This window comes from Nannospalax galili, unplaced genomic scaffold, assembly GCF_000622305.1.
Source record: "Nannospalax galili isolate Female #2095 unplaced genomic scaffold, S.galili_v1.0 scaffold282, whole genome shotgun sequence".
Lineage (NCBI taxonomy): Eukaryota > Metazoa > Chordata > Mammalia > Rodentia > Spalacidae > Nannospalax > Nannospalax galili.
In genome coordinates, this window is record NW_008347693.1 from 144,615 (window position 1) to 161,524 (window position 16,910).

At 48.3% G+C, this 16,910-nt stretch overlaps 2 protein-coding genes across 6 annotated transcripts in view; both read right to left on the reverse strand.

Moving 5' to 3' along the window:
* Window positions 1-6,483, reverse strand: part of CUNH20orf27 (chromosome unknown C20orf27 homolog) — a 20,084-nt gene extending 13,601 nt beyond the window's left edge. For 2 of the 5 annotated variants that reach the window (XM_008844324.3, XM_017800928.2), the window contains exon 1: window positions 4,868-4,999. Coding sequence is in view for 2 of the 5 variants with exons in the window: in XM_029568923.1 (XP_029424783.1) it covers window positions 5,735-5,937 (203 nt within the window). In the remaining 3 variants the exon portion in view is untranslated. Of the gene's footprint in view, window positions 1-4,867; window positions 5,000-5,734 lie in introns of those variants that run through there. The other 3 variants (XM_029568923.1, XM_029568924.1, XM_029568925.1) reach the window with 3 other exon arrangements.
* Window positions 6,484-13,821: 7,338 nt separating this feature from the next.
* The window catches only part of Spef1 (sperm flagellar 1), a 7,354-nt gene continuing 4,265 nt past the window's right edge, over window positions 13,822-16,910 (reverse strand). The window contains exons 2-7 of the mRNA XM_008844329.3: window positions 16,171-16,282; window positions 15,587-15,743; window positions 15,366-15,405; window positions 15,180-15,240; window positions 14,856-14,979; window positions 13,822-14,751 (exon numbers count right to left, since the gene is read on the reverse strand). Coding sequence (XP_008842551.1) covers window positions 14,644-14,751; window positions 14,856-14,979; window positions 15,180-15,240; window positions 15,366-15,405; window positions 15,587-15,743; window positions 16,171-16,282 — 602 coding nt within the window. The 3' untranslated portion in view covers window positions 13,822-14,643. The remainder of the gene's footprint in view (window positions 14,752-14,855; window positions 14,980-15,179; window positions 15,241-15,365; window positions 15,406-15,586; window positions 15,744-16,170; window positions 16,283-16,910) is intronic.

Genomic DNA, 16,910 nt, shown 5'->3' on the forward strand with positions numbered 1-16,910 from the left:
CATGGCTATACAGTGAGACATTGTTTAAAGAAAAAGAAAAAAAGACCCAAAAAAGAGCTGGGGAAGAGCAATTGCCTAATAAGCATAGTCTCAAACATTACATAAACCAGATCCCAGGACTTTAGAGGTGGAGGCAAGAAGATCGAAGTTTAAGGTTATCCTCGGCTACAGAGTTTGAAGCTTGTCTGGGCTACTGATTTTGTTAGGTGAGATAATGGAATTGTACTATATATGTATTCCTTATTTTCAGAGACACACAAGAAAGTATTTAAAGATGAGTGACCCAGTAGTGACCTTGACTAATCCAGGGACGGAAGAGAAACCACAGGGTGGCCTTACAGTCAGAGCCTGTCCAGGGCATGAACTCAAGGTCCTTTGGGTACTGAACAGTCCTTGGAACCCCTGGGAACAAAGTTGACCTTACTTTCCTCCCTACTTCCTGTTGCCAGACAAGTCTATCTAGGCCCCTCCCATGGTCAGACTGTTCACAGTTTGGGTCCCAGGAAAGCCATGGTAAGAAAGAGGCCTGAAGAGATGCATGGATGGCCAAGATCCCAGCCTCTGGAATGCAGAAGCAGCCAGAGTGGGAATACCCCCACCCCACCAACATCTCTCTTGGAAGTAGTTCCCAGGCCCTACGATACAAAGGGGCAAGCTATGTCCTACTTACCTCTGGCCAGGGTTGCTTGTGGTCAGCTTGTCTCCAGGAAACCAAGCCTTAGAAAAGAGTCTGCCCCAATCAACCCATTCTAGCCACTCCCTGAAGTGGTAGACTCCAAGGATGTGAAGAAGGGCCAGGGTGTCTGGCATTCTTTACTTACAGTGGCTGTTCCAGCCACACTTCTGAAGCCATGCATGGGACAGCCACAGCTAATGTCTGTAAGCCCTCCCCCCAAACCCCTACACCCCAAACACCTCCTAAGACACTTCTTAGAGCCCCAGGTCAAACTCTTTACGTAGTGAGCAAAGACTCCCATGAGCCCTTTTATCAAAACACCCTAACCCAGAGTGGTCTCTGTCTACTTTTGCCATCAGTCAGAAATTCCCCATCTCCAAACTACACCTAAGCTGAGGGCTCAGCCTCAGCCCCAGCATCTTCTTTTTAGAAAAGCAATACTCACACCACTCCAAATCCCAGGAAAAAACAAGTTTCCCCTTTCTCACATCTGGGATCATTTGTTTTCAATCTTTCCCAATTTAAAGGGCTTTGTCACGTGTCCTTAGCATCCACCAGAGCACCAGATACAAAGGGTTAATCCAGTTTACATTTGTTGAATGAATGAATGACCACCCCAAAGGGAGCCAACTATAACAGATGTGATGTGGTCAGGGCCAGTGACTCAAGAATTTCTACCCCAATCTCTTAGCCAACTTCCGCTCTGGAGGGGTACTCTCCTTCCACTTCTGCTGGCTTACTACAGTCAGTTGGTTCCCTGCTGGTGCCCACCTTGAAATGAGTAAGCTACTGAGAACAGGACCTTCATTGCCTGCTGTGGCTGGAACTTGAATCAGGGCAATCACTCAGGATCTGCCTGTAACCCTCCATGAGTCGATCAGAGCCGTAAATCAAGTGATTGCAGGGGCCCAGAAGAGAATGGAAAAACTAAACCTCCTTTCAGGACAGAGAACCTGCCAGTGGCTATCCCTTGGGAGCAGGACTCTCATCCACACAAATTCCTCATTAGAAGCAAGAAAGGAGGCCACTGGGCCTCCCCTGCTGCAACCCTGTCCACAGAGAACTGCTAGGCCACCTCACAACCCCTGGCCTGGCTTTGCCTCCAGCCTGCACCTGTGCTAGCCAAATAAAGTCTCACTGTGGCACAAGCCACACAGGCCCTCAGGGGCAGCAGTCCTGGTTCAAATTCAGATTTTGCCCTTTCCATTTTCATTCTCAGAGTAAGCAGTGGCCTCTAATTCCCATGGTTTAGTGTAGCTGTGCCTGAACTCTGTGAAAATGCTCTCATCTCCCACTTTCCTACCCTGGTTTCCTTTTTGTTATTTATTTGGGTTTTTGTTTGTTGAGACAGGGTCTTTCTGTATCCGCAGCTGGTCTAGGACACATATGTACACCAGGTTGGTCCCCATCTCAAAGAGCTCTACCTGCCTCTGCTTCTTGACATCTGGGATTAAAGGCATGCACTGAGGGCCTGGTTTCTGAAGCTCAGGCAATTTCACCGAAAGAGAGACACTAGAGGACAGGCACTTCAGGTCAAGTCTGGAGGATCCCCAAGGAGTTCAGTTTCTCAGAAAACAGTTAAAGGGTTAAAGGGGCCTCTTCCGCTCCCCCTTCTGTTCCTTTTTTCCAGACTCCCAGAGAAGACAGACAGGCCCTCAGGGAGATCTAGGCTACTTGCCTTCCCACATCTCCTGTCTTACTTTTCTGTGATAAACACCATAACCAAAAGCAACTTGAGAAAGGAAGGGGTTTGTCTGGCTTACACTTCCACAACATGGTCTATCATTGAAGGAAGTCAGGGAACGTAAGCATGAGCCTGGATACAGGATCTGAAGCAGAAATGACGGAGGAATGCTGCCTTGCTCCCCTTCTCTCCCCTGGCTTTCTCAGTTAACTTTCTTACATCCTCTGTCTAAAGATGGCACTCCCCATAATGGACTGGGTCATCCCATATCCATCATCAATTAAGTAAATGCCTCACAGACATGGCCATAGGCCAACCTGATCTGGGCAATTCTTTGGCCCACCATGTAGCCCTGGCTGGCGTGGAACTCAGTATGTAGACCAGGCTGGTCTCCATCTCACAGAGATCCACCTGCCTCTGCCTCCCTAGAGCTGGGATTAAAGGCATCTGCCACCACACCTGGCTCTGGGAAATTCTTTAGTTGAGATTCCCTCTTCCCAGGTGACTCCAGTTTGTGTTGACAAAAACTAATCTTCACACTTCCCAACCGGAAGGACTCAAAAGATGTGGAGAATGTACTCTTTGCCCCCACCTCTTCTGACAAAGCATATAATGTTCCCGTCCTTAGATGGCTATCAACAAATCAGGAGTGAGAGGAATGAAAACCAGGTACAGTTGCTAGAACATATTAGAGGCAGAGGCAGGAGGATCAGGGAGGAGTTCAAGGGCATCCTTGGCTACATAGTAATCTTGAGGCCAGCATCAGCTATGTAAGATCCTGAACAGTTGCACAATGGGGAAGGTTGAAGAGTTGAGACAATGGTCTTGGGGCCTTTGTCTTTCAGACCCTCTCAGGGAAACTGGAGTAAAAGAACTACCTCTTCAGCAGAGGATGGCTGCTTTGAGGCTACCTTACCCAAAACCTAGCATGTAGGCAGACAGCTGGATGGTTATAGACAAACCCAGGGTCCTTAGCACCCTAAGGTCTTGCCCCATGGAATACTGCCTGCAACTCCAGGCTTCCCAATGCAAGAGATCAAGCTCCAAACAAACAGCCAAAGATGGTCTAGCCATGGCAAAGTGGAGCATTTGAATCTGTAACCCTTTCTCCAGACTATCCCAGAGGCAGCCCAGGGCTCCACCAAAGTATCACAAGGCCAAACTCAGCTTAACCTGTGCTGTATAGCTGGGAGCACATTCCCAACCTTTTAGAACCTCCTTTCTCAATCATTTTTCAATCACCATTTTCAACCTGGTAGAGGCCTTTCTTTATGCCAGACCAGAAAACAGCCTTCAAGTCTTCCTACCACCCCCTATACCCATCCTGGGACCCAGTCCCAGATCAATCATTCAGTCCAGCAGAAGCACTACCCAGCTTTCCATTAAAGCTCAACCTGTAGAAAGAATGCCCACTGCTGCCTCAGACAAGGCTACAATGAGGTTGGATGTGGGGGCAGTCTCCCATCAACTCAGCCTTGGCCTATCTTCTCTTCCTCCTCCCACTGAGGTCAAAGATGAAAGGACGGTTTAGATATTTTCTCCCACAAACAGTGGAGGGGAGGCTGAACTGTGGAAAGGGTGCCAGCATGGCTCCTGTCTACCAGCAACTGCTGGCCTCCCTCTGCCCAGCATCCTCTTCCCACACTCCCTATTTTGGATTCCTGTAGCCTTCAGATTGACTGCCCCACCCATGAAGCAGAGACCAGTCTGGTTTCAGGGGGTGACAGCTGCTCCTGACCTCCCTCGGCAATGCCCTATCCCTACATCCCACTGCTAAGATTTAAGAGATAAGGCAAGCTAAGGCTCCCTTACAGGAGCACTGGTCCAGAACCTAAATCAAACCACTTCTACATGACACCAGAGAGGCTCTGGCATTGGTGAGGCGTGGGGGTGGGGGTCCTATATCCTTTCCTGCCGCCATCCCCATGGGTGTGGCACTCCCCATCCCATTATTATTGTCTTTTGAGGGGACAGGAGAGCATCAGGACGTGCCTCCTCGTACCCATGCCGTACCCATGTCCAGCGCAAGGCGCAGGCGGCTCTGTTCGTCTGAGACCTCCGCCCAGAGCTCACCTCGGCTGACGCAGGAGACTCCCCAGCCGGCACTCTCATCACCACCCTCCTCCCGAGCGTGCCCAGGCATCTGAGGCTCAAAGAGACTACTCTTCCAAGGTCATACAAAGAGATGGGGGCAATAGTCGGGACCCGCCGGGAGGGCGACACCACCACCATTACGCCCCCGCCCTTATGTGTCACTCGTGCCCCGCGGAAAACATCGTCCCGGCTCTGCCACCTAACCGCCAATCGCGTCCTCAGGACCTAATGTCTCCACTCGCAGGTGCTTGGGAGGTCTCGGCCTCTGAGCCGTCTGCTCCAGCCCCTGTCACAGCAGGTGGGGTCCCGCCGACCGCCAGGCAGGGCTGAGGGAGGAGCAGAATCTCGGAGGGCTCGGAGGGCTGGGAGGACTCGGAGGACTCGGAGGCGGTGAGGTGAAGGGACTGTCTCACCTTGCGGGCGGACCCCGCGGCCAAGCCTGGAAAGAACCGCGGCGGCGGTGCCAGAGGTGGCGGCGACCGCAGGGTCGGCAAGCGGCGGCGGCCAGAACTAACGAAAAGCACGAGGAAGAGAGCCCCGCGGCGGGGCAGCCTCTCGGCACGCCCTCGCCACCCTCATTGGTCGACCTGGGCAGGGAGGGGCGAGGGCGCTTCGGACCAATGAGCTGGCTCTAGAGAATCGCCAATGAGTGCTGAGCTACGTCCGTCACGTGCGGCGCTGAGGCTTGCGTTCGCCGTCCTACGTCCACCCAGGCCCCGGCGAGTTCTCGCGGGGAAGGCCGCTGGATGGTTAGGCTGCTAGAACCCAAGGGGGCTAGGAGAGGAGGAGTACCCGGGATACGCCTACCCATCGGGTGGCCCTGAGGCGGGCTCAGCGTTGGGGGAAGGCTGGACTTCCACGTCTGTTTCATTAGGTGATCAGAGCCACGGTAGTCATGTCTAAAAGCTAAGCAACCATCTTTCTCACCCGGTTAACTCAGGGCGTCAGTGTTTTGCTTTCCCACTCCATCCCTCTGCCTCGGACAAGCGCGCCCTCGCAGACAGAACCAAGAGGTGTCCCAGGAACCTAGCCAGGCCCAGATAAGCATCAGAACAAAGGCGGCACGAGGCACCGGCGTTGGAAGAACTTTGTGCGGGCGCCCCCAGGGACCGTAGCCTCTACTCCCGGGTTCCAAGGAGGAGGTTGCCATGGCAACGGGATACGCCTAGATCCGCCTGGCCGGGGTTGTGGGCGGCTGCACCTAGCCTGGAGGAGGTGTAATCCAAGGTCTTGGAAAGTTTTTGCCACAGCCCCACCCGGCGGTGCGTGAACATCCTTACCCCTGTTTCCACGGATGAGGAAGCGAAAATAGCATGAAGTGCTGAAGGAGTGGTCCAGAGCACACAGGATCGGTCCTTCCAACGTAAATAGTAGGGAGGGGGTTTGGACGGCTGAGAGCCGGCTTTCTTTCAGAAGGAATGTGGTCCCTGCCTTTGAAGAGTCCTCGAGGTCTCCAACCTGTCTCCTGGTCTTCGGTCTGCATAATTAACAAATAAGTCTTTCTGAGCTACTGTTTTCGTAACGTCCTTCCCTTGCTCCAAAGTGCTCTGTGCTTCCGGACTTGAATCCAGCAGAGCTACTTAAACTTAAATCAGCCTTTAGGGTGATTCATGCACTCTGCTGTTTAATAAGATTCGACAGTGGGAACTCTTCACATTCTAATCCCAGCCTACTCAACCCCCTACTCTTGCCATTCTATAAACCCCACCATGTATTCCAAATCTATTCTCTTCCAAGTCAGCATACAGTGGGGTCAAAGTAGCCTGCAAATGTATTTTGTTTAGCTCCCTTGAGGTTTTTATAATTCCCCCCATACTTTTTCACAAAGGATTCTGATTTCCGATCTTCTTTTGAAATATCAGATCTAACAACATATCCTCAACATTGACATTCGAGACAGGGACAAAAAGCTGTGGCTTAATGGTCTCTGCCTCTTTAGGAGCACATCACTTTACTACAGTCCCCTGTGATCCCTGTTCCTCATGTTTATTTTACTGTCTGGGTCTGTGTTGATGATCAATTTCATGATTCCCTCTCCCTCCTTAAATTATACTACCTTTCACTTTGAAATCCATCTGTGTTTTTTTTTTTCTTAGATATTATGTGTATGAGTATTTGCCTGCATGTATGTATGTACACCTTGTGCCTGCCTGGTACTGGTGGAGGCCAGAGGACAGTGTCAGATGAACAGTTGTGGGGACAGCACCTAGGTCCTCTGCAAAAGCAGCAGGTGCTCTTACCCACAGAGCCATCTCTCTAACACCTGTATGATCTTTTTTTTATGTATATGTGTGAGTATCTGCATGGATGTAAGTGCACATGTGTGCTTTGTGCCTGTGGAGGCCAAAAGAGGGCATCAGATTCCCTGGAACTGGAGTTGCAGGCAGTTGTGAGCTAGCTAGCCATGTAGGGGCTAGGAATGGAACTAGGGTCCTCTGCAAGAGCAAGTACTCTTAACCTCTGAGCCTTCTCTACAGCCCCCTGTGTGAGCGCTTTTAAACAGACTAGAAGGCACCTACAGCTTAGTGTGGGAAGGACACTACTCAAAAAGAACTGTGGTTTCCTGTTTTTGCCAGCATTCTTCACATTCCCAGACTCTGGGAAGCTTGTCTACCTGGGAATACCTAGGATACAGAGCTGTCCATGCTTGAGGATACTGAGCTTCCATGGGCGGTTCTTGGAAGCCTCCTGGAGAAAGACTTTTGGTGCCAGCCAGGATGGCATCAAGATAGAAGGTACATGGCTGCTTCATCGCTGCCCAGTGGGCCTGTGTAAAGGAAGACAGTGTGCCAACATCAGAGAGATGCCCAGCTTGCCCAGTGGGCCTGTGTACCAAGAAGAATGTGTGCCAACATCAGAGATGCCCAGACTGCCCACTGGGCCTGTGAACCAGGAAGAAGGCATGCTAACATCAGAGAGCTATCTAAGCCTGTAGGCTTCCTGTGCCCAGGGCCTTATCAGAGTTAGAAACCAGGCTTCCTGGAGTTGGGGACACTATGAGAAAGAATTAAGAGTAACTCCAGGTTAGGAAAATAGATGAAGCACATGAAACATCCCACTTCTAGCTCTAGAGTATTCTGGACTTTATTAAATAAAAATTAAACTGAAGTCAATCTCCTTGGAAAACTGCCTGGCAATGTCTAATAAAACTGATAAATGCTAACATCTAATAATTTCTTATTATAAATATATCATAAAATATATAGAGATATTCATGGCAGCATTTTTTTTTTTTTTTTTGGTCTTTTTGAGACAGGGTCTCCCTGTAGCCCCAGCTGTCCTGGATTCACTATGGAGATCAGGCTGGCCTCAAACTCACAGAGATCCGCCTGCCTCTGCCTCCCAAGTGCTGGGATAAAGGCATGCGCCACCATGCCCGGCTCATGGCAGCATCTTTAATGGGCCCAAATGGAAATCATCAAATGCATATCAACAATAAAATGTGCAAATCGCATATATATTTTCAGTGTATCAGTGACAAAGAAAATGCTGAATATACGATATCATAGGTGATTCTCACAGAAAATATTGAGCGAAAGAGGCCAGACACAAAAATAATGTACACTCTTGTATTTCCTAGTACATTTCTTTTAGTGATCCTATGTATGTTTTTCTCTTGAGTATATATCTAAGAATTGCTGGGGCACACCCATAGTAGTTTTGTAATGTGTTAGCTAGCATGAACTGCATTTTTCAAATTCCCTTTCACATATGTTTCCAATTAGGGTGGGCCACAGCAGACATTTTTGCATGAGATTTGAAGAGTGGCAGAAAAGTAGCAGCAATACAGAAACTGACATTTGCAAGCTCCAAGGAAGAGATTTGTAGCCCACACACATAGTTGATGTGCTGACTTACCTCACTGACACGGAGCAGTAGGTAGACTTGCAAGGACTCTGCTTTTCCCTGATCCTCCTTCCCTTCTCTGACTCGAGTCAGATGACAAAGGCAGCCTGTTTTTTTGCAGTTGGCTCACCTCACTGAAGATAGAGCTGACATGAATTCCAGTCTGTCCTCTGGGCCTCCAGCTTTTGTACTTGGATTCCAGTGTATTCCTTCTGCCCCACTCATAACCATCCACTCTTCCCAACTCCTGACCTGTAGATTTTAAACTCCATCATCAGATGCAAAAACATTAACCTTACTGGGGTGCCACTGGCCCCGTTACTCAGGAGGCTGAGGCAGGAGGATCAAGAGTTCTAGTTCTACAGAGTGAGTTCAAGACCAGCCTGGAAAACATAGTGGGACCTTGACTCAAAGTAAGAAAAACAGTTGGGTATATTGATATAGTTCAATGGTAGAATGCTTGCCTAACATGAATAAGGTCCTACCTTATTCCCCAGTACCACAAAAAAAGGAAAAAAATAAAAATAACTTGTTTATTTCCCAAAAGTATCTACATTTGTAAGAAATTTCTTCGGGGGGGGGGGGGGGGGGGATGGAGAAATGGCTCAGCAGTTAAAAGCAATTGCTGCTCTTGCAGAGTACCTGAATTTGGCTTCTAGCAACCGTATCAGGTAGCTCACAGCTCCAGAGGGATCTAACACCACCTGTGGCCTTCACAGGCATCTGCACTCATATGCATGCTAACACCACACACATAATTGAAAATAAAAAATAAATTCCTAGCAGGGCGTGGTGGTGCACACCTTTAATCCCAGCCCTTGGGAGGCAGAGGCAGGCAGATCTCTGTGAGTTCAAGGCCAGCCTGGTCTACATAGTGAGTTCCAGGACAGCTGGGGCTACAGGGAGACCCTGTCTCAAAAGACCAAAAATAAATAAACTCCTTCTGCCTCTCTGATTGGATCCTAACATACAATAACATAGCCATCTGTTTATATAACTGCTAATTACATGCTACAAAAGCCAGTTGCTTCATATCCATCCTCCAAAAAATTAGTAATTTTATTGAAAACATTACACTGCAGACCAAACAAAGTAAGGCAGCAGGTCACCAGTACTCACCATCGCTATGAGCCATGCCTTTGTGTGGGACAGTTTCACGGTATTTGCACTATAATTATATATACTAATTTATTTTGTTTGTTTGAGGTAGGGTTCCACTATGTAGCCCTGGCTAGTCTTGATCCTTATACCTTTGTCTCCAGACTACTAGGATTACAGACATATGTCATGATACTCAGTATATTATATTCTTTAACCTAGCACCTAGCAACCCCAGTTCTAGAATTATCATAAACTCACACACAATACTAAATTATTGTGGTAGGTTGTTCATTGTTACATTACTTTTAACAACAAAAGACAGGAAATAAATCTCTTAGGTGAATTAAATAAATTTGGTACAGACAACAGAATTTTATGTGACTAAAAAAAAAAAAAAGAAAGAAAAATAGAGGAAGTTTTCAGTATTCCAATATGGAAAAATCTTGTGTGTTTCTCCAGAGAAGAACCACTTTTTGTATATGTGCTGTTGAAGTCAGCACAGAAACAGAACCAAAAGTGGGAGATACAGGGGAAGGCCAAGTTACAGTACAAGTTCAAAGACTTGAAAACCAGGAGAACTAATGGGGGAGTTATAGTCCAAAGGCCAGTAGGCTCAGGCTCAAGACCCAGCAAGAGCTGTGTTTTTGTTTGAATCTCAAAGCAGGAAACAAAACAAAAAATGCTGAGGTGCCAGTTCAAAGGCCATTAGGCCTTAGGAATTCTCTCATATGTAAGGCAGATTAGCCTTTGTGTTCTTTTCATTCCTTCAACTGATAGAATGAGGCATACCTACCACAGGAAGGGCAATCTGCTGATTTAAATGCTAATCTTATCCAGAATACTCTCATGGAGCACTCAGAATAATGTTTGATTAAATATCTGGATACCCTGTGGCCCAGTCACAGTGGTTCATAAAATTAATCACCATAATGGCCAGGCGTGGTGGCACACACCTTTAATCCCAGCACTTGGGAGGCAGAGGCAGGCAGATCTTTGTGGGTTTGAGGACAGCCTGGTCTACATAGTGAGCTCCAGGACAGCTGGAGCTACAGGGAGACCCTGTCTCAAAAAGACAAAAAAAAAAAAAAAAAAAATCACTATAAATCTACAAGAGATACAGAACATACCATGTAATGTGCTCCCCTGTATATGTAAAGAAGAGAAAAACATAACAGTAAATGTGCCTACTACATAAATACATGCTGATCTAGGCACAGTTGGTGCATGCCTATAATCCAGCACTCAGGAGACTGAAGCGGGAAGATTTTGAGTTCAAGACGACACAAAGAAGGCCAAGCATGGCAGCACATGTCTTTAATCCCAGCACCCAGGAAGCAAAAGCTGTGAGTTTGAGGTCAGACTGGTCTACATAGTGAGACCTTGTCTCAAAGAACAAACAAAAGGGGGCTGGAGTGATGACTCTGTAGTTAAGAGCTCTGGCTGCTTTTGCAGAGGATCTGGGTTTAGTTCCCAGTGCCCACATGGTAGCTAACAATGATCTGAACTCCAGTTCCAGGGAATCTAACAGCCTCTTCTTGGCCTCCATGTATGTACTTAACAACATGCAAGAAAAATCATTCCTACACATAAAATAAAAATAGATAAAATTTTTAAAAGACTATATAAAGAAACTTTGCCTTAAACAGAAACATTCTGGATGTATAAGCATCCTTTTCATTTTCAAATCTAAGTAGACTCTTCACTTTGCATATGTACATGTGTGTCTGTGTGTATGTTTTAAATCATGTGTTTGTCTAATCCAAAACATTAAACAACCATTTTAAAAGTGTTTACTTTTTTTTTTTGGTCTTTGAGACAGAGTCTCTCTGTAGCCCCAGCTGTCCTGGAACTCACTATGTAGACCAGACTGGCCTTGAACTCACAGAGATCTGCCTTCCTCTGCCTCCTGAGTGCTGGGATCAAAGGCGTGCGCCACCACGCCCAGCAAAAGTGTTTACTTTTTTATGTGTATGAATGTATTGCCTGCATGCATGTAAGTGCACCCATGTTGTGCAATCCCCACAGGGGTCAGAAGAGGGTTCAGATCCCCTGGAACTGGAGTTACAGAGAGTTGTTAGTCACCATGTGGGTGCTGGGTGGGAATCGAAACCGGGTCCTCTTCAAGAGCAGCCAGTGCTCTTAACCACTGAGCCATCTCTCCAGCCCCTTAAATAACAAATTTTAGATGTCATGCTCATGCTTTCTCTTCCACAGGATTGTCAACCGTGTTTTGACTCCTCTTTATGATCCTAGCATTGAGGACATAGTTGGCACTTAATAAACATTTGAGGAATTAAAGAATGAATAAAGAGGAAATAAGAATTCATAAAGTCAGAGAACAACTTGCTAGAGTCAGTTCTCTCCTTCTACCATGTAGGTTCCAGGGATCCAATTAAGAATGTCCGGCGTGATGACAAGCACCTTTACCCATCTCACCAGCCCAGGACTAGGGTTCAGATAAAAGGAGTAGTCACCAATTATTACTAATTTGAGAGTCGTGTATGCCACTGCATAAATGTGGTGATCAGAAGACTACTTGCTGGAGTCGGTTCTCACCTTCCACTATGTGGCTTCCAGGGATTGAACGCAGGTCATTAGGCTTGGTGGCAGGCAATATTATTTTCATTTATTGTTGAATTTTTGGGTTTAGTGCTGAGGACTGAATCTGGACCTCCTGAAATGCTACAGAAGTGCTCTACTACTGAACAACATCCCTAGCTCTTCTCTCTCTCTCTCTCTCTCTCTCTCTCTCTCTCTCTCTCTCTCTCTCTCTGTACATGCATAGACCAAAGGTTGGTCAGGTTCTTCCTCAGTCACTCTCCACCTTATTTTCTGAGACAGGATCTCTTGCTCAACCTGGAGCTCAAAGATTCAACTAGAATGGCTGACCAGCAAGCTCAGAGATCCGCCTGTCTTCACCACCTCAGAACTGTGATTACAGCCACCATGCTAGATTTTATATGAGTGCTAGGAATCAAACTCAAGTCTTCATGCTTACACAGCAAGCATTTTATCAACTGAGCCACCCAGTCTCCCCTGCCCACTTTCCTTTTTGAGACAGGGTCTCATGTAGCTCATGTAGGCCAGCCCCAAATTACTGTGCCGTTTAAGGATATTCTTGAACTTTTGATCCTCTTTCTGCCTCCCAAGTAATGAGATTACATGTGTTAACCACCACACCTTGTTTATGCGATGCTAAAGATTGAACATAGGGCTTCATGTGTGCTAGGTAAGCACTCTACTGACTGAGCTACATTCCCCAACACATTTTTAAAATAGTATTGAATCATTGGTTCATGTGGGCTGGATTCAGTGTCCTTCTATGATTACATTAGATAAGACTATAGGTTCTGTCTTGCTAACATACTCTTTGTTAGCTTTCTCCATTGCTGGCTTTGATAAAATAAACTTGCATGGGGACAGCAAGATGAGTCAGTGATGAAGGTGACTCACACGAGTTGTCCTCTGTACCCCGCACTCATGCTGTGGCATGTGAGTACATGAACACATAAATGAAAAACATAATAAAAATTTAAAAATAGGTTACTATGCTGGAAATGGCCACATGTCAAGGAAATTAGGATAGTCACAAGCCAAAAACCATAAAAATATTGAAGTCGACAACCTACAAGGAACTGGATTCTGTCAACAATAAAGTAAGTAATCAGCTGAGCCTGAGGATGATATAATAATTCTACCTGACATCTTGATTAGAGCCTTGTAAGCAACCCAAAAGAAGACCTAGCTAAGCCATGCCTAGACACATGTTGGTGTAAGCCTTTAAATTGGTAGTAATTTGTTACACAGTAATAGATAACTAATACACTTTCTCTACCAATACTGTATGAATATTGTTGTAATGTGTCTCCCAGAACACAGAACACAAGAGTTTAAGTCTCTGCCATGGAATATACTAAATATATGAAAGTGCTGGATCTCAGGATTTTAAAACGTTCAGCATTATTGGCAGTCAGCAAACCATTAGACTGAAGGTCATTCATGGCCAGGGTATCGTGGTCAGGATTGTAAGTAACATGTGGCCACAGCCCACAGAATTAAGTGTGTGGACAGGGTTGAGAGTTACATAGAAGGCCAACTTAAGAGTCAGGAGTTTGGAGAGATGGCTGCTCCTGCAGAGAATGTTGGTTTGATTCCTAGCACCCATGTGGTGGCTAACAACCATCTGTAACTCCAGTTCCAGGGAATCCCACACCTTCTTCTGACCTCCATGAGCATTGCATGACATGGGCACACTTACATACATTTAGGAAATATAATCACACATTAAAAAAAAAAAAGTCAGTCCATGGGCAGGGTTGACGGCATGTGAGGGCACAAGTGGGAAGATGTGTAGTCTGGGTTTGGACAAGGAGGATGCTGTAAGGATAGGTGTTGGATAACCCAGGGTTAGAAATCTGGCTGTCACAGGACGAAAAACCTGCCTTCTAGCAATATCATCAATCAAAGCGGTGGGACTCATGAGGCCATCCTGAATCCACATGTTTTCACTTACAAGGGCAGGCAGGTGGGAGGGGTGGAAGACAAGAGGCAAAAGCTCACTGCCTTCAGGGATCAATGCAGGCAGAAAAAGAGGGCAGATACAGGAAGGAAAGCACAACACGACTTTTTATGGAACAACTCTGACCTGTATTCCCCAGGCACTCCTAAAAAGTACGCCAATGCGAGGAGGTTCGTTGCATAGCTAGATGTCTCACTTATTCCTAGCTAGTCTCACACCTTATCCCTTCCCCTTAAGCTGCTGTGGTTTCCAGCCCTGAGATGGGTCCCAGGTGAGCACCCAGGAGGGGCAAGGGAATCCCTCTGCTTCCGGGGGTAGCTTTCCGCGTGTCCGAGGCCATGGAGAACTGGCCTGGATGGAGATGCTGCTATCTGCTGAGCTGAGGAGGAACCCAGTTCTGGGGGAGTGGCGTGAACCAGAAGACTGCCTCTCCAGGCCCAGTGCCGGGAGCACCAAGGTGGACACGTTTCCGTACATGGCTTCTGGGCTCCGGAAAGCAGTCCCTTCTCCAGGCTCGGATGGAGTGTAAGGAGGAAGTTCAGTCTCGGGTTCCCCCAACTTGGAGCGCCCACGCGCTCACCCCAACCCTCCACCGCGAGGCGCTGCAGCCTCTGGAGGCGCGTGCGAACAGCTGGTTCTGCCCTCCTAATCCGCATCTGCTGCTGGGTGGGTCGCGGCGTCTGGGCTCTGGCGGGTAGTGGGAAGCGGCGCAGCCGGGGCCGCTCACCGCTGCTTGCGCTCGGCCTGCTGGAGCCGACGGGAGAGGTCGTCGATACGCACGTTCTTGAGCTGGAGCAGGTGTTCTAGACGCCGCACCTTCATCTGCAGGACCTGAGTTGCGGGAACGCAGACATCAAGCCTGGAGGCAAGCTGCCCTGCCACTGCTCTTGCCCCTACAAACCCCCCCCCCCGCAGCCTTCCCAGTGCCCCATCACCTGCACTGTCTCTTGAGAGGCCAACAGCTCCTGCTCCTTTTCAGCGATCTGGAGGACAAAGCTTGGATCTCCCTGCAGCGCTTGGCTATATCCAGGGGGTCGGGGCGCCAGTGGCCGGCCCCCCCTACAGTGAGTAGCAGCTTAGGCCTGGACCTCAGACACCCCACCCCCCTTCTAGTGCTCGAGGTCAGGCTTTCCCTCTTCCCCTTCTCCAGAGCCTTCCCCGCCTCCTGCCCACTTCTCCCCAGGGGCAGCCATCCCCACCCCTAGCCTATGTGGAGAAATTACCAAGTCTGGTACCCTCAGAACTCCCATGGCTTTTACCTGAGTTGCTCTCCTCCTACTGGGTCTGGAGCACCTTCCCCTCGGGTCTTCTGGGACAACCCTGAGACAAAGCAAGTGGAGGAGTGACCTTACTGGAGTTTCATTCTCCTGTATCCCCTGACCCCAAAAGCAATAGAAAGGACAGGAGGGAAGCATTTCCCAGGGAAAGCAGAAAGGCAATCTTACCCATATCCATGTAGCCACTGCTGTCTTGAGGAACCAACTCCTGAAAGAATCCCCGTAGTCCACTATGAGCCTGGGCTCACCCATCTCCAAGAAGCCCTATTTTCTTTCCACTGCCCTCTAGGCCAGCTAAGCACCACTCCCGTCCTACTCAGCACCAAGTCTGAGCTCTCTGCTGTCTGGGGAGACCCCTCCCCCCCCCCAGCAGGCTCCAGCAGTAGCACCTGTAAGGAGCTGGCACCCTGCTTCCTGCGTCTCTGTCGCTCTTCCAAGCGCTGCCTCAATGGGATGAGCACCAGCTCTACTACACCAGGAGAACACTGTGCAATCTTTCGCATCACATCCTCTGGGACAGAGAAGTTCAGCTTGTTCAGCACCTTCCTACAGGGTAAACATGGGTAGGGCAGCTTGAGTCCCAGGGGAATGAGCAGAGGGCAATGGAGAAGGGAGTAGAAGTAGTCCTGGAGGAGTGGAAGGGCAGACATCTGAACCCCACTGCTTGAGTGACCTGATCTTGTTTCAATTCAAAGATATTAATTCCTTGATTTTTGTTACTAGATAGGTTCTGTTTCTACTTCCCCCACCCCCAGCACAGTCCCAGTCTGGATGTCAGTACCACAGGAGTTTTTTGTTTTATTTTGCATTGCTAGGGATCAACCCAGGGCCTTGTGTCAATGTGCTAGGCAAGCATTCTACTACTGAGTCACATTGGAAGTCAAGATCCCAGGAGGTGAAAGGGCTGGAGCACCCTGCCTGGGAATGCATCTAGGGTTGCCGAGTCCCACCCTGCACCTAGGTATTCTGCTACCTGTTTAGGTGTCCCCAGTTGCTGAGCTTCTGCTGGAGAGAATTGGCAGGGACATAATTGTGCATCTCCACCATCTTGGGGAAGTAAAACTTGATAACCTCTGCAACCAGGACTGAGGGGGGATGGGGTAGGAGCAGACATGAAAGGCAGGGGTATGGATCAGGGAGAATGGGTGGGAGAAGAGATGGGTAGAGTGGGAGAAGCAGCAGAGGTACGGAACCAAGTAGAGAGGAGGAGATGAGAAAGGGGAAAGTTGATAGGGAGACAAAGAAAGCTGGATCAGTGGTCAGACCAAGAACCTCTATACCTCAGACAAGCAGCATCCCTTCCGCATTAACTCAGGGCATAGGAATACTGAGAGTCTCCGAGGGAGCCCTTCAGGAGCCTATGGCCTTACCCTAGGAATTCACATGGATACACACACAAACACCGAGGTCCCAGGAGAGTCACAGATTCACACAAGCAGAAAGACAAGAAAAGATCCTTCTACAGGGCTAGGGATATAGCTAAGTTGGTAGCCTGCATTCAGTTCTCAGCACCACACAAGTAGGATGTGGTAGCACATGCCTGTAACACAAGCATTCAGGAGGCTGAGACAGGAAAATAGTAAGTTCTGGGCTACACAGCAACACCCTGTCTTTAAAAAAAAATTCCTCCTCGGGAGGCAGAGGCAGGCGGATCTCTGTAAGTTCAAGGCCAGCCTGGTCTACATAGTGAGTTCCAGGACAGCTGGGGCTACA